The sequence below is a fragment of the Perognathus longimembris genome, chromosome 7 (assembly GCF_023159225.1).
Source record: "Perognathus longimembris pacificus isolate PPM17 chromosome 7, ASM2315922v1, whole genome shotgun sequence".
NCBI lineage: Eukaryota > Metazoa > Chordata > Mammalia > Rodentia > Heteromyidae > Perognathus > Perognathus longimembris.
In genome coordinates this window covers 69,343,213-69,366,513 of record NC_063167.1, presented here as the reverse complement: position 1 = coordinate 69,366,513, position 23,301 = coordinate 69,343,213, and the positions used below count along the sequence as shown (strand labels likewise).

At 47.0% G+C, this 23,301-nt stretch overlaps 2 protein-coding genes across 2 annotated transcripts; both read left to right on the top strand.

Moving 5' to 3' along the window:
• The first annotated feature begins 1,305 nt into the window (after positions 1 to 1,305).
• On the top strand, positions 1,306 to 7,333 carry LOC125355436 (glutathione S-transferase Mu 1-like). The gene is made up of 8 exons (XM_048351809.1): positions 1,306 to 1,439; positions 1,777 to 1,852; positions 2,492 to 2,556; positions 2,850 to 2,931; positions 3,027 to 3,127; positions 4,099 to 4,194; positions 4,280 to 4,390; positions 6,823 to 7,333. Exons 1-8 carry the CDS (start codon positions 1,404 to 1,406, stop codon positions 6,910 to 6,912), a joined length of 657 nt encoding a protein of 218 aa, XP_048207766.1. The 5' UTR covers positions 1,306 to 1,403; the 3' UTR covers positions 6,913 to 7,333.
• A 9,575-nt stretch (positions 7,334 to 16,908) lies between these two features.
• Positions 16,909 to 23,301, top strand: LOC125355437 (glutathione S-transferase Mu 1-like). The gene is made up of 8 exons (XM_048351810.1): positions 16,909 to 17,026; positions 17,407 to 17,482; positions 17,885 to 17,949; positions 18,247 to 18,328; positions 18,424 to 18,524; positions 19,819 to 19,914; positions 20,000 to 20,110; positions 22,481 to 23,301. Exons 1-8 carry the CDS (start codon positions 16,991 to 16,993, stop codon positions 22,568 to 22,570), a joined length of 657 nt encoding a protein of 218 aa, XP_048207767.1. The 5' UTR covers positions 16,909 to 16,990; the 3' UTR covers positions 22,571 to 23,301.

The following is a 23,301-nucleotide window of genomic DNA, read 5'->3' as shown; positions in this document are numbered from 1 at the left end:
CCATTTGAGCTCACAGTTCTTGGTTTAAAAACAAGCTTCTGTTTGGAAGGAAGGAGGCTGGCAGGTGGAGCCATGTTCTTGTTAAGATAATGTGCTTGTGGAGGTTTTATCCCAGGTCTCAGGTCTCAGAGACTTGGAAAGCCATTCACACCATTCACACCCTCCCCCCATGCCCCCTGAGAGCAAGAGCTCAGAAGGGGTCAGGGGCCTGGGCCAGAGCTGGAACCCAGGGACCTAGACAGCTGAGAGTCTGGCCCTGGTCTTCCTGTGGGTCTGTGTGATACCTGCAGGGTCTTTTCTGGTTAGAGAGACATCCTGGAAGGAGAAGAGGCATCTGGCCCCTGGAGCTCTTAAAATCTTGCAGAGTAGCTCTCAGCAGGACTTGAGCTCTGCACCTAGGCCACTGTGCTGGCAGGGGAGGGGCTAGCTGACTGCAGTCCCTGGTGCTGGTGGCACCTCCCACTCCTGGCAGAACCTCAGTCTGTTTCTTTGATTTAGATCTACCAACAGGGTCCAAATACTAAGCATCTAGTTTGCATCATCCTTAGCCAGATGACCAATGGCTGGGTGCCCAAATTCTCTGCAGGAAAACAAGGAGACCCCATGTTCTTGGGTGGCCCTTGTCCAGGGTCATTAACTATTCCATGAGGTTTTCATGGATTGTAAAAAAAACATCGAGGAACTTTTGAGTTTGTAAGTCTCTTGTTCTTTCAGTAACAGATGCCAAGTTAAATTCTTGGGTTAGTGATATTCCCCTTAAAAAAAGTTATCTTCAAGTGGTTGTACGAGAGAGTTTCAGTACAACACAGCAGTTTATGATAAGTACAATATATCTTAAGTCCATATCTTCCATTCGACCTCATCCTTCCAAGCTACCCACCTCCTCAGGTTGCCTGGCATCCCCTTTTTGGCTAAACCTCAGCATCTCTGTCCAGGGAACCTCTCCAGTTTGGAGTGAAGAGTAAGCAACTCCAGAGGGTAAAGGTGAGAATGCCTTGCTTTTGTGCACCTTGCCAAGTCTGAAAGGGCTGCCAGTTCCCTGTGTGGCCAGGAGAGGCGGGGGACTTGGGTGAGTCTCTGGTAGGGTTTTGGGGAGCAGGATGGGTGACCATTACCTTTGGCTTTGGGGCACCCACATTTTTGGCTCCCTGAACCTTGGAGGGGGAGGCAGCAGTAATTCTTCCTCTTTCCAGCCTCCCCCAAACTGGCTGCTACTCCTGGCTTCCTGGCCAAAAGTCTCAGAGGCCACAAGAGGAGGGCAGGTGCATGTGGAGGGTGGGCCAGGAAGCAGAGGGGCGGGACTGACACCAGGCCCAGGCTCTGCCTTCCACTGCTCTGAGATAAAAGTCCCAGCCCTGTCCTGGGAGACCACTAGGCTCAGTCACAGTATCTGTGGGAGCACCATGGCCATGACTCTGGGTTACTGGGACATCCGTGGGGTAAGGGGGCAGGGTGGTATCTTATCTCTGTGTGGGTAGAGGACTCAGCAGGGGGCCAAGACAGTTGTGAGAAGCTGGAAGGATTCTAGACCAAGAATTTTCTGAAGTCTTTCTGGATTTTTGTGCTGTATGCCCTAGCATAGAGGTTCTTTCTCTCCCTCTCTCTCTCTCTCCCTCCCTCCCTCTCTCCCCCCCCCCTCTCTCTCTCACACACACACATACACACACACTTGAACTACAGGTGTGTAGTGTGTGCAGATGAAGGCTATGCTCACTTGAAGAAGCTGAAGTCCCACAATCTCCCTGTCTGACCTCTCTCGCCTGCCATCTCTCCCAGCTGGTTCACCCCATTCGCCTGCTCCTGGAATACACAGACTCAAGCTATAAGGAGAAGATATACTCGATGGGGGATGGTAAGGACACCTCTTGGCCAGACCTTTGTCAAATTCCTGCCCATTGGTGACCAATCATCCATTCTTCTTCTTTTTCTTTTTTTTTTTTTTTTGGCCAGTCATGGAGCTTGACTCAGGGCCTGAGCACTCCCCCTGCCTCCTTTTTGCTCAAGGCTAGCACTCTGCCACGTGAGCCACAATGCCACTTCTAGCCCTTTCTATATATGTGGTGCTGAGGAATTGAACCCATGGCTTCATGTATAGGAGGCAAGCACTCTTGCCACTAGGCCATATTCCCAGTCCCGACCAAACATCCATTATGTGGCCACTTATTGCTCATCTCTGCAGGCCTCTTCCTCCTGCACCCAGGACCTGCTCCTTCCCAACCCCATGTAGGATGCAGTTTTGTATTCCATTGCTTGGAGCTGGGAGTGGAGGGCTGGGGCCTCCTCTGTCTGAAGTGGGGTGGGGTTGCCTAGCACTGGCCTAAACCCTTTGTGAACCTGGTCCTGTAGATCCCTCAGCCCTCACAGCATGCTTCGCCCCTGTGGCTTTGGAGTATGGGACAGAGCTTCTCAGGTTGCAGATCCACTGCCTCAGTGGGGCTGGGGAAGGAGGGCTGGACTCAGGTTTGTTTACACTTGATCTTGTCCACCACAGCTCCTGACTATGACAGAAGCCAGTGGCTGAGTGAGAAGTTCAAGCTGGGCCTGGACTTCCCCAATGTAGGTTCATAGGAGGGGTGGTCTAGGGAAATATGGTCTACCTTTCTTCCTCCCTCCTCTCCTTGCCTAGCTGAGTTTTAGGGTAATGCTTCTGCTCTACTCCTCTCCTTCCTGGCTATCTGTGGTTTTCTATGATGTTCTTTGTCTCAGCTCTTGCATCCATTCTGCAGTGTGTTTATGTAAGGCTCACCATGGCCAGGCACACTGAGTGCCAGGTCCTGTGTCTGTCCTACCCCATGGAAGGGCTGCTGGGACTTGGGGCCCCTTATGACCTCCTCTGTTTCTCCATCCAGCTGCCCTACTTGATTGATGGCACTCACAAGATCACCCAGAGCAATGCCATCCTGCGCTACATCGCCCGCAAGCACAACCTGTGTGAGTGGGGTTGGCTGCTGGGTGTGTGTGGCACAATGGCCAGCCTCTGGGCTCGGCTGAGGCAGGACAGTGAGGATGTATCTGTGTGGCTGCAGGTGGGGAGACAGAGGAGGAGAAGATCCGTGTGGATGTTTTGGAGAACCAGGTTTGGGACATTCGCATGCAGCTCGTCAAGCTCTGCTACAGCCCTGACTATGTGAGTTTCCCATTTGTGTTTCACCTGGCAGAGTTTGGAGCAGGAGTTAAACTCAGTTCACATGTATGCTGATTCTGTTTGTCATTTGAACTCTTTTATCATTTGGATTCTCCATAAAACTACTTATTCCAGCCATGGCTTGGCCGTCATGATACCAAAACCGGGTCAAATAAACAGTGAATCAATTGCCCAATCTTAGAGATGGTTTAGACTCAGTAATTTTGAAATTCAGGTCTTCGACTTTAGAGTTTGTATTTAGAATCCCTTTCATCTCTGACCTTTAACCATGCAATTGGCTCTCCCATGATGTGGGTTTCCCCTCTTGCTTTTTATCTTCCGACTTCTGGAATAAGAAGACTCAAACCATTAGAAAGAGAACAAGATAGTGGAAAGTAATGTACCTTGGTCTTTCCCAGTGCCCTTAACACTACCAGTAAGAATAAAGACCATTTCTTAATGGTCATCCCAGCGCCAGCCAGAGAATCACAATCCCTTTTCTTCCTTTCCAGATCAAACCTTCTGATGGGCACTGGTGGCTCATGCCTGTAATCCTAGCTATTCAGGAGGCTGAGATCTCATGATGGTGGTTTGAAGTTAGCCTCAGCAGGAAAGTCTGTGAAGACACTTATCTCCAATTAACCCCCCAAATCCCAGATGAGCTGTGGCTCTAGTGGTAGAGCGCTAGTCCTTAGCAAAAAATTAAGAGGCAGTAGCTCAGCTCTGAGTTCCAGCCCCAGTACTGGCACACGTGTCTGGGCACACACACATACACACACAGAGTTCTAAAATTTTTTAACTTTCCTGAAATTATGTCAATGTTCACCTATTCTTCTGCCATCTACTAGGTAGAATTTCCCTCTTGGGATCTTTTAGTATTTGCTTGTTTAATTCCCCAATACTGGCATACACACAAAAGATTCCCTGCTGAGGGGCTTTTGTCTGAGGGTCCTGACAGCTGTTATCTGTCTCAGGAGAAACTGAAGCCTGAGTTCTTGGGAGGCCTCCCTGACAAGATCAAGCTCTTCTCACAGTTCCTGGGGAAAAGGCCTTGGTTTGCAGGGGACAAGGTAAGGAGGAGGGTCACAGGGAGGAGAACTTGTTTCTACTGTAGGTTATGAAATTTCAGCCCCATTCGTTTTTGGCTTTCTGCAGATCACTTTTGTGGATTTCCTGGCTTATGATATCCTTGATATACACCGAATGTTTGAACCCAAGTGCCTGGATGCATTCCCCAACCTGAAGGACTTCATTTCCCGCTTTGAGGTGACACCTCCCAGTCTTTTTTCCTCATGGATGAACTTCTTCCCTTCCCCCTTCCCATGATGCCTCCCTAGTCCTGGAGCTGAGTGAAGAATAACTAGGGTTTACTGATTGCTGGCTTTCTGGCAGTTCCTGTGCTTAGAACCTTGCATCTATTGAGCTAAGATTATCATTATAGTGTTTCTGCAGGGTGGACAGAGCAATCCATCCCATTGGATAGATTAGGAACTTTGAGAGTACAGAGGGTGAATCACACAAAGTTCCCATGCCAGGGGAGGCTGTGCTGGGGGCTTCCTGTGCGTCTCTGGACTAGCTTATAGGCTGCAGTCAGTAGCTGTCCATGCTTTGTAGTAAAAGGAAAATCCCCAGAGTTTATACAGCCTGAGTTTCCTGTGCAGGTCCCTGTGGAGAGAGGAGGAAGAGTCAGTAGAGCATAAGCAGGTGGCATTAGGAGAGTGAGATGAGATGTGATTGATGGGAAATACCAAGGCACAGACAATATTCACACCTGCTCTGCAGCAGGCTTTGCTGGGTGAAATACGACAAGGTTGGTGTTGGGTTGACTAGAATTTTGGCTGCCTTCTTGGAGGAATTTATTTTGAATTGCTTAAATTGCTTCATATCTGGTTTCCTCCTTCTCATTCTTTACCTTCTCTTTCCTACCTCATGTGTTCTGTCTTGAAATGGGCTCATGCTTCTTTCCCCTCTCTTTCCTCTCTATACTTTAGCAACTTCACCAATATGAAATGCAAATATGTCCCCATCCTGGGACTGAGTATAGTCGAAGGGGGCACAAATAGTCTGTATTGTGCATGTGAGTGTCTGTGTGCCAGTACTGGAGCTTGAACTCAGGGCCTTGAGTTGTTGCTTGGCTTTATCCCTCAAGGCTGGTACAGAGACACACCTCCATTTCTATTTTTTTTTGCTGGTTAATTGAAGAGTTTTTTTTTAGACTTATTTACTTATCTATGAGCTTTGAACTGTGATTCTTAGATAGAAGCCACTAGCGCTTAGTTTTTGCTTTGGTTCTGGGAGTGACACCTTAGGAATGGTGGAGCACATGACAGATTAGCTTGGGCCTAGCCTGTTGGCAGCGCTGGTGTCTAGGAATCCTTTAGAAATAATCCTTGTAAGGTAGACCATCATGTGTCTCATTATTATTCAGCTTGTTCTCTCTGGACTGCAGTGGGGGTAGATTAAGCCCTGGGAGGTTATACTGAGGTGTTAGGTGAGGAAGTTTCAGCTTTCTGACTCAGATTATTTGTAGCAGTGCCAGCTTTCTTTATGCCTCTGCTTCCTCCTCTGCACTGGCAATTGGACTTTGCCGAGCCACTGGGTGAGATCTGGCATCACTCAGGAGCTGCACTGGTAATTTCTCTGTCCTGCTGTTCTGCTAGATCCTTATTCCTTTTCATTATACATAAGACAAGAGCTTCAACATGAGAAAGGGATGCGCGTGTGCAGACAGGGCCTCATGTAGGAGGGAAGAAGGGAATGCACAGAGAAAACACAGAAGGGACCAATCTTGGCTGGCCTGCGTCCTAGCCATTGGAGAAGGAGGATGTTATGTAACTTCTGTCTCCCTCAGGCTCCCTTATTTTTCTTCTTCTTCTTATTAAATCATCTTTAAGTAATTGTACCAAGGGGTTTCAGTTCAGCAGATGCATCTTGATTAGTGTCACCCCTTCCATCATTATGCCCCATCTCTTCTTCTTCTTCTTTTTTTTTTTTTTGCCAGTCCTGGGCCTTGGACTCAGGGCCTGAGCACTGTCCCTGGCTTCCTTTTGCTCAAGGCTAGCACTCTGCCACTTGAGCAACAGCACCACTTCTGGCCGTTTTCCATATATGTGGTACTGGGGAATTGAACCCAGGGCTTCATGTATATGAGGCAGGCTCTCTTGCCACTAGGCCATATTCCCAGCCCATGCCCTATCTCTTCTAACCCTACCCATCTCCTTAAGTTACCTGGTTCCATTTTCACATGTGTACATTGAATGAAATGACTCTGTTCACCCTTTCTTTTGCCATTCACCAGCGCATGACCCCCCTTTGTCCTCCTCTTGATCCTGGAGAGCATGCCTCAGCTTCCTGATATTCATTTTGGGAAACTGTCATTTTGTTGTTCAGAGGAGTTACACCATTGGAATTCCTCCCCTGAGTATTTTATGTTTAGCCAATTTGTTTGTGTATGCATGCCTATGTCTCTGTATGTGTTTTTGTATATGTTTGTAATTTAGATCTCAGCTCCATATTATGAGAGAACACATGTATGGCTTTTCTCAATGAGCCTTCAGGCTCCCTTTTGATAAGTTGTGGTGGCACCAAGTTGGGTGGACTTCCTGTTTCTGGATTTTATCCTCTATGTCCTTGCATTGGGATGTTCCTGTCCAATGGGCAACAGATCTAAACTCCTGTTTTTTCTTTCCCACTTGCAGGGACTGAAGAAGATCTCTGCATACAAAAAGACCAGCTGCTTCCGCCCCAAACCCCTATTTTTAAAACTAGCCATATGGGGTAACAAATAGGACTGTGTAATAGCAACATTCAAAGGGAGGATCTGTCTACACTGTGGCCCTCTTACCTGGCTCCCCACACAGCTGCCTCCATGTTCTCAATCATTTCTTCCTCCTTCTATTCCCTTCTCTGAAAGGGCTATAATCTCCTTTTTCTACTCAGGCCCTCCTGCAACTGAGCCTCTGTAAGCTTCAGTTCTCCATTTCTTCCACAAAGTTATCCCATCCCCAATTCCTAGTCCTGGCCCTGAATCCATCCAGATAGCCTCTGGCCTGCTTGGAGGAGCTTGACTGACCCCAGTCCCCAGAATTACCTGAAAGATCATTTCTACCTGGTGTGTGTAGGCCCCAGTCTCCAGTGTGGGGGCTGTCCAGTCCTGTGTGACTCCCTTCCCCCAATACAGCCTGAGCCCCACTAGCTCTGTCTTACCTTCTTGCCTTCTGGGCTGATTGTGTTGATGAAATTTGGGGTCTTTGTTTTCATGTCCATAGCTGGGCTGGATGATGGGGAAGGGAGAGGATGCTTAGTGGCCAAGCAGGCTTACACGGTGTGCAGGTCATTGCAGTACCCAACCATATTTCTGTCTATACCCTGGGGTTCCTGCTGAAGGTGCTCCTTCTGCACCAGGGCTCCTCATTCCGAGGGAAGCATGCAGCTCCCCAGCAGCCATGAATAGAGAAGTGCCGGTGGTGGAGAAGGCCTGAGTAGTTCATGAGCTCACCGCCCCCGTCCCCCTCCTTAGATGCTCTCACTGATCTGCATCCGCTCTTCTGTATTCTCAAGATGTTTCCACATAAATGTTCCCTGCTACATTGCAATCAGTGCTATGCATGTTTTCAACCAACTCAATCAGAAATTCGTTTAGGAGAACGTGGGCATTTTATTTCTGATACATTTGACAACACCTGACATACAACTGATGTTTAGGAAACTTGGAAATTGGAAAGAATTAGTTAAAAATGAACTTAAGGCTGGGCGCTGGTGGCTCATGCCTGTAATCCTAACTATTCAAGATCTGAGGATTACGAATCAAAGCCAGCCCAGGCAGGAAAGTTTATGAGACTCATCTCTAATAAACTACTCAGAAAAGACCAGAAGTGGTGCTATGGTTCAAGTGGTAGAGCCCTAGCCTTGAGCAGAAGAAAGTTAGGGACAGCACCCAGGCTCTGAGTTCAAGCCCCAGGATCTACAAAAAAAGAAAGAAAGAAAGACACTTAAGGAAAATGAAATTATAAAAGGAGACAATGGAATTAATGTGAAAGTATGATGAAGTTATATAGATGCATAAAAATATTAAGCTAGACTAAAATACATACCAGTCTAGAAGTCAGCAAATATTTTCCATGACATGCCAATATTTCATGGTGTTGGTGCTAGTCATAGTTCCTCTTTGTACCATTGTGTAGAAACAACGATAACTCATACATACTACCTGTACGCACCTTTGTCTCATGAGGTATTATTTACAAACATCAGTGGCTATAGCAAAGAGGTCACAAATAACAGATTCAAACATTGACTAAAAATGTAGACATTTATCTGTAGAAGATATGCAAATGCCATAAGCACAGATAAAATTCCTCAAGACCACTAATCATTACAGAAATGTAAACCAAATCTCTAATGAGGATCACACATTATGGAATAGTTACTATCAAACAGCAGTGATTGTGGTTCGGTGATTGTGTGGAGTAACTGGAACTCTTTTGTCCTGCTGGTGAGGATAGAAAATGGTATAGCTACTGTGGAGATTAGGCAGCTTATCAAAAATGAAAAGCAGAGTACACTATTTCCATTTTTGGGGTATGTACTCAAAATAACTCCAAGCAAGTTCTCAAATGTAAATTTCTACCTTCAGATTCATAGTATAATTACTCACAAGAGCAGGATACAACCCACAGATCCATGTAGAAATGACTATGGTGTATAAATGCAAAAGAATAGTATTCAGTGTTAAGAAAAAAATTTCAACACACAAAAATCAGGTGCCTTATGCCAGCTGAAATAAATTGGTCACAAAAAGCAAGGCACTTGCCAGGCACTGGTGGGTCACATCTATGATCCTAGCTACTTAAGAAACTGAGGAGATCTGAGGATCATGGTTCCAAGCCAGCCTAGGAAGGAAAGACTGTGAGATTCTTAGCTTCACTAAAGTACCTTTAAAAAAAAAATCTGGAAGTGGAGATGTGGCTCAAGTGTTAGAGTGCTAGTCTTGAGCTCAAGAAGCTCAGTGACAGCACCCAGGCCCTGAGTTCAAGCTCCAGGACTGGCACGACAATAATAACACCAGACACTTTATGATTCCACTTCTATGAAGAGTCACAGACATAGAGAAAGGAAGTGTTGGCTTCAGGGACAGAAGGTAACAAGGTGGGTAGTTACTGCTTACTGTCTAGACCCTTCAGTTTTTCAGAATAAAAAGTATTACCAAACTGGATAGTGATCCTGCTGCCAACATTATGAATTCACATAAACACTGCTCGACTGCTAAAATGGTTAAGATGGTAAAATTTTACATTATGGTGGATTTTCCATAATAAACAATAAATAGTAGCAAAACAAAAAAGAACAATAGGTAGCCATACTTTCCTAACTACTGATTTATAGGCTCAAATTAAAGCAAACGATATTAAAACAAAGATGTGTTAGACTTAAAATTCAAAATGTAATTATGAAAGGAAAACTCTCACAACAAGTCCATTTTAATCTAAGAGATGAAGGCAACTGCAAAAGAGAAAAAATATTAAACTGGGTGCTGGAGGCTTATGCCAATGATCCTAGCTACTCAGGAGGCTGAGATCTGAGGATCTCTATTCAAAGCCAACCTGGTCAGTAAAGTCCATGTGACTCATATGTCCAAACAATCACCAAAAAGCACAAGTGGAGTTGTGGTGGAGTGGAGTGTTAGTGTTGACCAGAAAAAGCTAAGGGACAGTGCTCAGGCCCTGAGTTCAAGTCCCATCACTGGCACAAATTTCTGATCAAAATTAGAAGAGATAAAAATATATACTTTAGCTGGGTGCTGGTGGCTCATGCCTGTAATCCTAGCTAGTCAGGAGGCTGAGATCTGAGGATCTCATGAGACTCTTATTTCCAATTAACCACTCAAAAACCAGAAGTGGTACTGTGGCTCCAGAAGTACAGTGCTAGCCTTGAGCACAAAAAAACTCAGGGACAGCACCCAGGCCCTGAATTCAAGCCCCATAATGGACAAAAAACAATAACCAAAAGCCAAAACAACAAACGTTAAAGTACAGATAGGAATAGTATAAAGCATATGTCCTTCAAGTACAGACCACCAAAACAAATGATTGGTGTGGCCAAACCCAGCGCCCATTCTCTGTTCAGTGCATCTCTTCTTTTCTACATGGGAAGAGAATTCAAACTCTCTGGAAATGGATGTCTACATAGGAATCTGCTGTGTTCTTCTGTGACTGACGGTGTTCCTTGCACTCCTGTTCCTTTTTTTTTTTTTTTTGCCAGTCCTGGGCCTTGGACTCAGGGCCTGAGCACTGTCCCTGGCTTCTTTTTTGCTCAAGGCTAGCACTCTGCCACTTGAGCCACAGCGCCACTTCTGGCCATTTTCTGTATATGTGGTGCTGGGGAATCGAACCCAGGGCCTCATGTATATGAGGCAGGCACTCTTGCCACTAGGCCATATCCCCAGCCCTCCTGTTCCTTTTTGTACGAAAACATTGTGACAAAATCAGGTAAGATGGTCACAAAATCACCTAGAGAAGTGCCCTCTTGTGCTAAATTGCTCACAGCATCACCTGAGTGAATGGGGCCTAGCAGCAGTGGTAGGGGCCTGGGGAAGACAGTGGCCAACCTTGTGGATTAGGTGGAGTGAAGCATTGAGCCTCAGCCTCTGTTGAGTGGGCTGTGTTGGGAGATAGAGCATAAGTCTGCCATGGATGTTTTGGAGAAGAGGCTGTAGAGGTTTCCTATCAGAGTCTGCTATAGCTCAGACTTTTGGATTCATCTCATGCCCCCTGCTGGATGGGCTAGGAAGGTTTTGGGTAAAGGAATCACATCTCTTGATCTATCCCCACTGGTCCTATTTCTCATTTGAACTCATTAGAGCTACTTATACTCTAGAATTCTACCTATGCTGCCACCATTACCCACGTAACACCAAACTGTATAAGTAGAACATCATTTGTGTGTGTGTGTGTGTGTGTGCACGCGTGTGTGTGCACGAGTACTGGGGCTTCAACGCAGTGCCAGAGTGCTCCTCCTTAGCTTTTTTATTTTGCTCAAAGGTATTGCTCTATCTCTTGAGGCACAGCACCACTTCCAGTTTTTCACTGGTTAATTGAAGATAAGTGTCTTATGGAAGCCAGGTGCCAGTGGTTCATGTCCATAATCCAACCTACTCAAGAAGCAGGTATCTAAGAATTTTGGTTTGAAACCAGCCCATCCAGTAAAGTCTGTGAAACACTTATCTCCAATTAACCACCCAAAAGCTGGAGTGGAGTTGTGGGTCAAGTAGACTGCTAACTTTGAGTGAAAAAGTTAAGAGACAGTGCCCCGAGCCTGAGTTCAAGACCTAGCACCAACATACACACACACACACACACACACACACACACACACACACACACACACGACGTCTCATGGACTTTTCTGCCTGGGTTAGCTTCAAACCACAGTCCTCAGATCTCAGTCTCATGAGTAACTAGGATCACATTTAGCATATTTAGCTAACGTATTCCATTTTTGCACATGTATTCCATTTCTACCAAGCTAAGGGAGTTACTGTGCAGACTCCCCAGGGGGCACATTCAGTTCCAAAAGAAGAAATTATGTGTTCAGACTTCTCTACCTCCATCTCACTCAGACATTAGAAAGTGTGGGGCACACTGACTGGCCCCGCCTGTCCGGGCCCGGAGGTGTGTGGTTGTTGCGCCTCGGGAGTGAGGCCCTGAAGCGCCCTGCCTGCCTCAGTCCCTGGGGGTGCTTGCTTGCACCGACTCCCAGAAGAGGGATCCCGGTTAGCCCCGCCTGCCTTCTGGGTCCGGAACTGGAAAGGCGGCTCTAATTGGCCACACCTCCCAGCCTTAAGACCATGTGCAGCAAGATGGCTGCCGGCAGTAACCTGGGGGCGGTCCTGCTAGTACTTAGGCCGCCCCTTAGGGAGGTCCCATGGCCTTCTGCCCTTGACTGACAGCTTGGACCGCCAATCATCACCCCTGGCTAGGTATGTTACACCCTCCTCTTCCTGCTGCCATTGCCCATACTTAAGATCAGGTCCGCCCCACTAAAATTGAGAGCAGTCTTGAACCTCTCTCGAGTCGTCTGATTGTCCAACTGCCGACGAAAGGTTGGGTTGGGCGGGATGCGGGCGACTTGCGGCTCGTTACCTATTCTGGGTTCACACTCAGCAGGGTGCTCTTCCTTGCCTCTCCCGCTGGTTGGGAGAGCACCCGGGGTGCAGGGACCCCTGCAGAAAGAATACTACTATGTCTTCTGAAGGAAAATGGATGGACCTCGAAGAAATCATGTTAAGTGAGGTAAGCCAAACTCAGAGAGGAAAACCAGCACACGTTTTCTCTCATATGCAGAAGACAGATCTAAAATACACCGGGACATAATAAATCACACGAATCTCTAGGCTTTCACACACAGTGAGACCACAGGAGGACACTCTGAGGAGAGGAACGGAAAGGCACGATGCCTATGTGCATCTGATCATACGAAATAATATTCCTTGTATTCCTTGAAATGAACTCCAGAAAATGAAAACAAAAGATTTTTTTTCCTTTTTGCTGTTTTTCTTTTTTTTTTTTTTTGTTCTGTTTGTTCATTTATAGATCTTTGGTTGGTAAGGGTAGTCATAGAAGTGGAGGGACAAAGGGTGAACAAATGTAGAAGTGGTATTCACTAGAGACTATGTTGAAAGTGAGCTATTCAACTTGTGGGTGGGGATGGAAGGGAAGGCCTGGGAGAAAGCAAGGGAAGGGGTGACATTCTCTAAAATGAAATGTACTCTTTACCTGACTTATGTAACTGTAACTCCCCTGTATGGTACCTTTATAATAACCATAAAAATTTAAGAGAATTCTCTACCTCCAACCTTGCTCTCTGATCAGCTGATTCATTCCATCTGAGTGCGCGTTATGAACAGACTCAATCTATGAGGAAAAAGAAGTCCAAGATACAGCACTGTCATGAAAGCCTTGAGTTCTGATATGTCCCCTTCAGTTCAGGGTGAACTGAAGGCAGTTCATAGCCAGAAAACTTCTGCTCTTCTCACACTTTCCTTTCAGCACCAAGCACTCCTCAGATTCCATGAAAATGACCAAATAAGGGCCTCATTCTTCTGCTTCCCTGTTAGGCAAAACTTTCTTTTTTTGTTTGTTGGTTCTGAGGCTTGAACTCAGGGTCTGGGCATTGTCCTCAAGCTTTGTGCTCAAGACTTGTACTCTACCACTTGAGCCACAGCTCCATTTCTGGCTTTTTTGGTTGTTATTTGGAGATAAGAGTCTCACAGACTTAGCTGCCTGGGCTGGCTTCGAACCATGATCCTCATATCTCAGCCTCCTAGGTAGCTAAGATTACAAGTGTGAGCCACCAGTGTCCTGCTAGGCAAACTTGTCCAGTGTTGGAGTCCACATCTACGCATCCACATTTGATTTCCTTCCTTCTTTTTTCTTTCTGTCAGTACTGGGTTTGAACTCTGGGCCTTGTATTCTGGCTCACTTTTTTTGTTGTGCTGGGGCACAGCCCTGTCTGCTTGGCTCTCCAGCTCTGGGAAGGAAGTTCTTCTGTCCTCTAAAATTAGGGGGAGACTGCACATTGAGCAAAGTGCTTTATGCCCACTAAATAGGACCATAACTTCCACTAAAAATCCACTTGACAAAAATTCAAGGTTTTTTCCTTCATCACTACTGATCAGAAAGGAACCTGAGGTCCAGAGTAGTTATCAGTTTCCTCTTGCTCACATAGCTTGTCTGGCTCTATCATCTGGGTCTATCATTCTGTGTACTCAGTGTATTCTCCTTCAGCCTTTTCTAGGAGGTCCTTACATGCCCTGCCTTTCTTTTTCTTTTCTTTTTTTTTAAGTCCAAGATTGGGACTCAAACTGGATACCTGGTGCTTTTGCTCAGTGTCTAGTGCTCTACTGACTGAGCCACGTCTCCAATCCCCTTTTCTTTATCATTTTAATCAAAGGTCTGTATTTATTAGCACTCCACATGTGTGCATATTTCTCTTTGTGTGTGCATATGTGTGCAAGTGACAGACTGGAGCTTGAACTCAGGACTGGGGCACTGTCCCTTAGTTGTTTTGCTCAAGGGGAGTGCTCTACTACTGAACCACTGAACCACTGAGCCACAACTCCACTTCTACATCAACATAACTTCTCAGATACCTGTAAACCATTATTTTCTTGGGGAACCCAAGATGATTCCTGAAGAGACTTAGCATTTGAATTAGCTAAGGAGATAGTCATCACTAAGGTGGGTGGGTAGCATCCATTTGGAGCCCTGATAGAACAAATCCAGGAGAAAGGAGAATTTGCTTTTCTCTCTTTGACTGAAGCATCCTTCTTTTCTTCCAATGGGACATCTGCATTCTAAGTTTTCTGGCCGTCGGGTTTAATCTAGAACGTACACCAGCATCCTCTCCCCTCATTCTCAGGCATTCAGACTCAGATGGAAGTAGATCACACTTCTTTTTTTCTTCACCAACTTACTGTTGGCAGAGTATGGGATCAGAGGAGAGTAACATGTCTCCTCATGATGTAAACTAGAAGGCCGGGCTGCCCAGCCTATCCACCTGGTAGTCCCAGATCCCTGCTCTCATCTCCTTGGTTCATGCCTGTAATTCTAGGTACTCAGGAGGCTGAGATCTGTGGATTGTGATTCAAAGCCACTCTGGGCAGGAAAATCTGTGAAACTTATTTCTTACTAACCAGCAAGAAAGCTAGACATGGAGCTATAGCTCAAGTGGTCGAGCTCTAACCATTGTCCAGTGTGACCTCAGATAAAACTGCCTCCTGTTATGGGCCAATGATATAGAGAATAGAGATCATCCTTTTTGATATTTAAAAATTCTGAGTGATGGAGGCTCATGCCTATAATCCTAGCCATTTAGGAGTCTGAAATTTGAGAATCTCAGTCAGAATCATTCAGTAGGAGCTGGAGGGCTGACCATGTCTGAGGACAGAGACAATATTTGCCATAGACACCTGCCAGCCCCAGTGACCTGATCTCTAAGACCCCATCTTGGCAGAGACCAACACAGCATGTGATAGCCTGACTCTACAGGCAGGAGAGGACCTCTGCATGTCCTCCACCCGAGCCCAATAATGGTTTGAAGAGTTAAAACCATCATTGATACACTGGGTTCAGACCCTGTGGTCTTAACAAAGCATTCGCTAAACTAATTCCCCAGATTTATTGCCTGCTGATAACAACCTTGCCCTTGTGAAATCATTTCCTTTCTAAGTTCCATTATCTGTTCTCCTAGCGATCATGTCCCTTAAGTTCTTTGAGACAAGGCAAAGTCAACCCCAGGCCAAATAAGTTCACACCTCTTGGTTTGGAAACAAGCTCCTGTTTGGAAGAAAAGAGGCTGGCAGGTGGAGCCATGTTCTTGTTAAGATAATGTGTGCTCTAGGGAAGGGAAAGAAAAATGAGGGTGTAAGATATCACAAGAAATGCATTCACTGCCTTATTATGTAACTGTACCCCCTTTGCACAACACCTTGTCAATAAAATTTAATTAAAAAAAAACAGGAAAAAACCATTAAAATAAAATTTTAAAGAAAAAAAAGATAATATGCTCATGGAGGTTTTATTCCAGGTCTCACAGAGACTTGAAAGGCCATTCACACCCCCCTCCCCCCGCACCTCCCCCCCCCCCCCAGAGCAAGAGCACAGAGGGGTCAGGGGCCTGGGCTAGGGCTGGAACCCAGGGACCTAGACAGCTGAGAGTCTGGCCCGGTCTTCTTGTGGGTCTGTGTGGTACCTGTATGGTATCTTCTGGTTAGAGAGCCATCCTGGAAGGAGAAGAGGCATCTGGCCCCTGGAGCTCTTAAAATCTTGCAGAGTAGCTCTCAGCAGGACTTGAGCTCTGCACCTAGGCCACTGTGCTGGCAGGGTGAGGGGCTAGCTGACTGCAGTCCCTGGTGCTGGTGGCACCCCCCACTCCTGGCAGAACCTCAGTCTGTTTCTTTGATTTAGATCTACCAACAGGGTCCAAATACTAAGCATCTAGTTTGCATCATCCTTAGCCAGATGACCAATGGCTGGGTGCCCAAATTCTCTGCAGGAAAACAAGGAGACCCCATGTTCTTTGGTGGCCCTTGTCCAGGGTCATTAACTATTCCATGAGGTTTTCATGGATTGTAAAAAAACATCAAGGAACTTTTGAGTTTGTAAGTCTCTTGTTCTTTCAGTAATAGATGCCAAGTTAAATTCTTGGGTTAGTGATATTTCCCCTTAAAAAAAAGTTATCTTCAAGTGGTTGTACGAGAGAGTTTCAGTACAACACAGCAGTTTATGATAAGTACAATATATCTTAAGTCCATATCTTCCATTCGACCTCATCCTCCCAAGCTACCCACCTCCTCAGGTTGCCTGGCATCCCCTTTTTGGCTAAACCTCAGCATCTCTGTCCAGGGAACCTCTCCAGTTTGGAGTGAAGAGTAAGCAACTCCAGAGGGTAAAGGTGAGAATGCCTTGCTTTTGTGCACCTTGCCAATTCTGAAAGGGCTGCCAGTTCCCTGTGTGGCCAGGGGAGGTGGGGGACTTGAGGGAGTCTCTGGCAGGGTTTTGGGGAGCAGGATGGGTGACCATTACCTTTGGCTTTGGGGCACCCACATTTTTGGCTCCCTGAACCTTGGAGGGGGAGGCAGCAGTAATTCTTCCTCTTTCCAGCCTCCCCCAAACTGGCTGCCTCTCCTGGTTTCCTTGCCAAAAGTCTCAGAGGCCACAAGAGGAGGGCAGGTGCATGTGGAGGGTGGGCCAGGAAGCAGAGGGGCGGGACTGACACCAGGCCCTGCCTTCCACTGCTCTGAGATAAAAGTCCCAGCCCTGTCCTGGGGAAGCCACTAGGCTCAGTCACAGTACCTGTGGGAGCATCATGGCCATGACACTGGGTTACTGGGACATCCGTGGGGTAAGGGGGCAGGGTGGTATCTTATCTCTGTGTGGGTGGAGGACTCAGCAAGGGGCCAAGAGAGTTGTGAGCAGCTGGATGGATTCTAGACCAAGAATCCTCTGAAGTCTTTCTGGATTTCTGTGCTGTATGCCTCAGCACACAGGTGCTCTCTGTCTGTTTGTCTCTGTTCTGTTTCTCTCTCTTTCTCTCTCTCTCTATCTCTCTCTCTCTCTCTGTGTGTCTGTGTATCTCTCTCTCTCTGTCTCTCTCTCTCACATACACACTACACACCTGCACTACAGGTGTGTAGTGTGTGCAGATAAAGGCTATGCTCACTTGGAGAAGGTGAAGTCACACAGCCTCCCTGTCTGACCTCCCTCACCTGACATCTCTTCCAGCTGGCTCACGCCATTCGCCTGCTCCTGGAATACACAGGCTCAAGCTATGAAGAGAAGATATACTCGATGGGGGATGGTAAGGACACCTCTTGGCCAGACCTTTGTCCAACCCCTCCATTGGTGACCAACCACCCATTCTGTGGTCACTTGTTGCTCATCTCTGCAGGTCTCTTCCTCCTGCACCCAGGACCTGCTCCTTCCCAACCCCGTGTAGGATGCAGTTTTGTATTTCATTGCATGGAGCTGGGAGTGGAGAGCTGGGGCCTCCTCTGTCTGAAGTGGGGTGGGGTTGCCTAGCACTGGCCTAAACCCTTTGTGAACCTGGTCCTGTAGATCCCTCAGCCCTCACAGCATGCTTCACCCCTGTGGCCTTGGAGTATGGGACAGAGCTGGTCAGGTTGCAGATCCAGTACCTCAGTGGGGCTGGGGAAGGAGGGCTGGACTCAGGTTTGTTTACACTTGATCTTGTCCACCACAGCTCCTGACTATGACAGAAGCCAGTGGCTGAGTGAGAAGTTCAAGCTGGGCCTGGATTTCCCCAATGTAGGAGCATGGGAGGGGTGGTCTAGGGAAATATGGTCTACTTTTCTTCCTCCCTCCTCTCCTTGCCTAGCTGAGTTTTAGGGTAATGCTTCTGCTCTACTCCTCTCCTTCCTGGATATCTGTGGTTTTCTATGATCCTCTATGTCCCAGCTCTTGCATCCATTCTGCAGTGTGTTTGTTTATGTAGGGCTCACCATGGCTGGGCACACTGAGTGCCAGGTCCTGTGTCTGTCCTACCCCAGGGAAGGGCTGCTGGGACTTGGGGCCCCTTATGACCTTCCCTGTTTGTCTATCCAGCTGCCCTACTTGATTGATGGCACTCACAAGATCACCCAGAGCAATGCCATCCTGCGCTACATCGCCCGCAAGCACAACCTGTGTGAGTGGGGTTGGCTGCCGGGTGTGTGTGGCACAATGGCCAGCCTCTGTGCTCGGCTGAGGCAGGACAGTGAGGATGTATCTGTGTGGCTGCAGGTGGGGAGACAGAGGAGGAGAAGATCCGTGTGGATGTTTTGGAGAACCAGGTTTGGGACATTCGCATGCAGCTCGTCAAGCTCTGCTACAGCCCTGACTATGTGAGTTTCTCATTTGTGTTTCACCTGGCAGAGTTTGGAGCAGGAGTTAAACTCGGTTCACATGTATGCTGATTCTGTTTGTCATTTGAACTCTTTTATCATTTGGATTCTCCACAGGACTACTTATTCCAGCCATGGATTGGCCAAATAAACAATCATTTGCCCAGTCTTCAGGATGGTTTAGATTCAGTGGTTTTGAAATTCAGTTCTTAGACTTTAGAGTTTGTATTTAGAATCCCTTTCATCTCCGATCTTTAACCATGCAATTAGCTCTCCCAAGATGTGGGTTTCTCCCTTTGCTTTTTGTCTTTCTACTTCTTTTTTTTTTTTTTTTTTGGCCAGTCCTGGGCCTTGGACTCAGGGCCTGAGCACTGTCCCTGGCTTCTTCCCGCTCAAGGCTAGCACTCTGCCACTTGAGCCACAGCGTCGCCTCTGGCCGTTTTCTGTATATGTGGTGCTGGGGAATCGAACCTAGGGCCTCGTGTATCCGAGGCAGGCACTCTTGCCACTAGGCTATATCCCCAGCCCCTTGTCTTTCTACTTCTGAAATAAGAAGACTCAAAACATTAGAAAGAGAACAAGATAGCATAAAGTATTGGCCTTCTCCAGAGCTGTGCCCTTAACACCACCAGTAAGAATAAAGACCATTTCTTAATGGTCATCCCAGCGCCAGCCAGAGGATGGCTCCATGTAATGTAATACAAAACTGCATCCTACAGGGGGTTGGGTCAGGGCAGGTCTTGGTGCAGGAGTAAGAGGCCTGCAGAGATGAGCAACAAGCGGCCACAGAATGGATAGGTGATGACCAATGGGCAGGAATTTGCTTCCTTCCTTTCCAGATCAAACATTCGGATGGGCACTGGTGGCTCATGCCTGTAATCCTAGCTACTCAGGAGGCTGAGATCTCATGATGGTGGTTTGAAGTTAGCCCCAGCAGGAAAGTCTGTGAAGACATTTATCTCCAATTAACCCCCCAAATCCCAGATGAGCTGTGGCTCAAGTGGTAGAGTGCTAGTCCTGAGCAAAAAATTAAGAGGCAGTAGCTCAGCTCCAGCCCCAGTACTGGCACACGTGTCTGGGCACACACACATACACACACAGAGTTCTGAAATTTTTTAACTTTCCTGAAATTATGTCAATGTTCACCTATACTTCTGCCATCTACTAGGTAGAATTTCCCTCTTGGGATCTTTTAGTATTTGCTTGTTTAATTCCCCAATACTGGCATACACACAAAAGATTCCCTGCTGAGGGGCTTTTGTCTGAGGGTCCTGACAGCTGTTATCTGTCTCAGGAGAAACTGAAGCCTGAGTTCTTGGGAGGCCTCCCTGACAAGATCAAGCTCTTCTCACAGTTCCTGGGGAAAAGGCCTTGGTTTGCAGGGGACAAGGTAAGGAGGAGGGTCACAGGGAGGAGAACTTGTTTCTCCTATAGGTTATGAAATTTCAGCCCCATTCGTTTTTGGCTTTCTGCAGATCACCTTTGTGGATTTCCTGGCTTATGATATCCTTGATATACACCGAATGTTTGCACCCAAGTGCCTGGATGCATTCCCCAACCTGAAGGATTTCATTTCCCGCTTTGAGGTGACACCCCCCAGTCCTTTTTCCTCATGGATGAACTTCTTCCCTTCCCCCTTCCCATGATGCCTCCCTAGTCCTGGAGCTGAGTGAAGAATAACTAGGGTTTACTGATCGCTGGCTTTCTGGCAGTTCCTGTGCTTAGAACCTTTCATCTATTGAGCTAAGATTAGCATTATAGTGTTCCTGCAGGGTGGATAGAGCAATCCATCCCATTGGGTAGGTTAGGAACTTTAGAGAATAGAGGGTGAGTCACTCATTCCCAGTGCCATGAGAGGCTGTGTGGGCCTCAGGCTTAGTCTAAGGAGAGCAGTCAGTGGCTGTCCCTGATTTTTAGTGGAAGGAAAATCTTCAGACCTTGTGTGGCCTGGATTTCCTTCCCAGGACCCTGTTGGAGAAGGAGAAGAAAAGTGTTCACAGGTATTATTTAGCAGAGTGAGACAAGTTGAGATTAATTGAGAAGTATCAAGAAAGACAGACAATATTCACTGATTCTCTGTAGGAGGTTTTGCACATAGTTATGTCCCATACTAAGGAGAAACTAAGACCCCAGGGCTGTGGTTGGTGCTTAACTGAGTAGATAGATATGTGCGTCCTCTGTTGGAGGAGTTTATCTTCTTCAGTTGTTCTAGGGTGGGGACCTTCTGCCCCTCTTCTGTTTTCTTCTAATATTCCTAAATTACACCTTTGAGAGGCTTACAGTTACTTTTGTTGTTGTTGTTATTCATGGGGCTTGAACTCAGGGCCTGGGTGCTATCCGCTAGTGCTTCACCACTTTGAGCCACAGCTCCACTTCCAATTTTCTGGTAGTTAATTGGAGGTAAGTATCTCATGAACTTTCTTCTCAGACTGGCTTTGATTCTCAGATATCACCCTTCTGACTAGCTAGGATTACAGTCATGAGCCATCAACACTTTCCTTTCTATTTTCTGACCTTCTCCTGTGTAAGGGGCTCTAGGTTAGGCCTAGTACAATATATTAAGAGCTCCCCCATGCCTAATCTGCAAACAAGAATAGCAGAAAGTGCTAGAAACACCACCTGGGTTCTGAGAGCACAGCCTGGACCTCATGCCATAATTAACAGCGATATACCCAGAGTGCACTTGTTTATTAATACCAACAAAGCTTACTTTCATAGAGATTTGGGAGTTGGAGGCATCATTTGCAACAGTTGTTGTTTCAGCCTGTAATCCCCATCAAGTGAAGTCATTTCTCAGCGAGTTCTTAGCAGCTTTGGTTCTGTTCCAGGGTTGGCCTTGGGGTGTTTAAGAGCTAGCTTAAGCACAGAATGTGAGGAAGAGAAATGCTGAGAGCTGCAGCATGGTCTGCTGGGTCTGCCTTGTTGGATCTAGGCAGTCTTGGATCTCTGAATTCTTTTGAATTTCCTGGGAGCCGAACCTTGGTTAAGAAGTCGCACAACACATGGATTATCATTTGGCCTAGTCCCTGTATTAGGGCTGGCCACAAGTTTGGGTGGGGTCACAACGAGATTGGACTCAGGTACCAGGTAGAGAAAGTTGGACATTCTGCTCTCAGAGGATTGGTTAGGACCCTGCCCTACCTTTCCTTGTGGGTCTTCCTCCATCTGGAACACTTTCACTCAAGGTTTGCTGAGTTGCTAGCTTAGACTTTTTGTGTGTGTGTTCCATGCATTGCTGACAATGCATGACAAAAGAGCCCCTCAGCTCCTTTTTTCTTCTAGATCTTTCCTCCTATGTGCAAATTCAGGTGTACAGAAGCTTTCCTGTGAAACAGAGCTGTCCCTGTAGGAAGGGAAGAGGGGTGAGCACAGAAAGCAGAGTGACAGACAGTCTGGGATTCACTAGCTCTGTAAGCTGCAGGAAATTGTTTAATCTCTCTGGACCTCAGGTCCTCTTCTGATCAGTGGTGAAGGCAAGTTGGATCTTGCAGGATTGAGTGGATTTTTTTTTCTTTTTGTCAGTCATAGGCTTAAACTCAGGGCTTGGGTGCTGTTTCGTGAGCTTTTGTGCTCAAGCCAGTATGCTATCACTTTGAGTCACAGCTCCACTTCTGGTTTTCTTGTGGTTAATTGAGATAAGAGCCTCAGGGACTTTCCTGTCTGGGTAGCATCAAACTGTGACCCTCAAATCTCAGCCTCCTGAATAACTAGCATTACAGGTATTGAGTGTCAGGCTTGAGTGGATTTTCTGAGCCTATATGGAATGTTGGGTATAAAGCATCATGCCCAGTGTCCAGTCTCCCTCTTATTATAGGAAACTCAAGGACTCCCTGCCCAGAACTGGGGATCTGAGCAGACTGGGCTTGATTCCCATGGACAGGCTTCTCCTGGAGGGAACTTGCTTAGATCAGTGATTACCAGACTCCTGAGCTCCTGCTTTTCTTTTCCAATTGCAGGGACTGAAGAAGATCTCTGCCTACATGAAGACCAGCCGCTTCCTCCCAAAGCCTCTGTTTTTAAAACAGGCCACGTGGGGTAACAAGTAAGGGCCCTGTAGTGGCAAGACTCACAGGAAGGATCTGTCTGCACCTGTTGCCCTCTTGCCTGGCTCCCAGCACTGCTGCCTCAGTCTTCTCAATCCTTTCTCCTTTCTCCTCCCTTCCCTGCAAGGGCCTTATCTCCTTATATTCAGGCCCTCCTGCAGTTGAGCCTCTGTAAGTTTTAGATCCCTGTTTCTTCAACCAAGTTCCTCACTTTCTTGTCCTCGCCTTGAATCTAACCATGTAGTCCTGCTTGGAGGAACTTGACTGACCTCAGACCCCTGAAGCATCTGAACCACTTTTGTGTGTTCAGGTCCTGGTTCCCGGTGTGGGGGCTGCCCAGACCTATGTTACCCCCAGTAAAGCCTGAGCCACACTTGCTCTGTGTCTTGTCTTATTGCCTCTGATCCTCTGGGCCATGTTCATGAGGTTGAAGTTCTTTGTTCTGTTGTCCACAGCTGGGCTGGGTGAGGAGATATATGGTGTGTAGGTTGTTGCCATCCTGATTCCTGCAGAAGGTGCTCCTTCTGTGCCAGGCAGCCCACTGGCTCAGGAGCACGTGGTTCTTCCGGTAGGCATGCACAGCATGTGTCATGCTTCAGAGAAGCGGTGCTGATACAAAGGATCCACACATCATGGGCCAACCACCTTCTGACCACCTCTCCTGGAGCCTTCTCTGATCTAGAGATTGACCTCTCTACTCAAGATATTTACACATAACCTTTTCCTGGCAAATT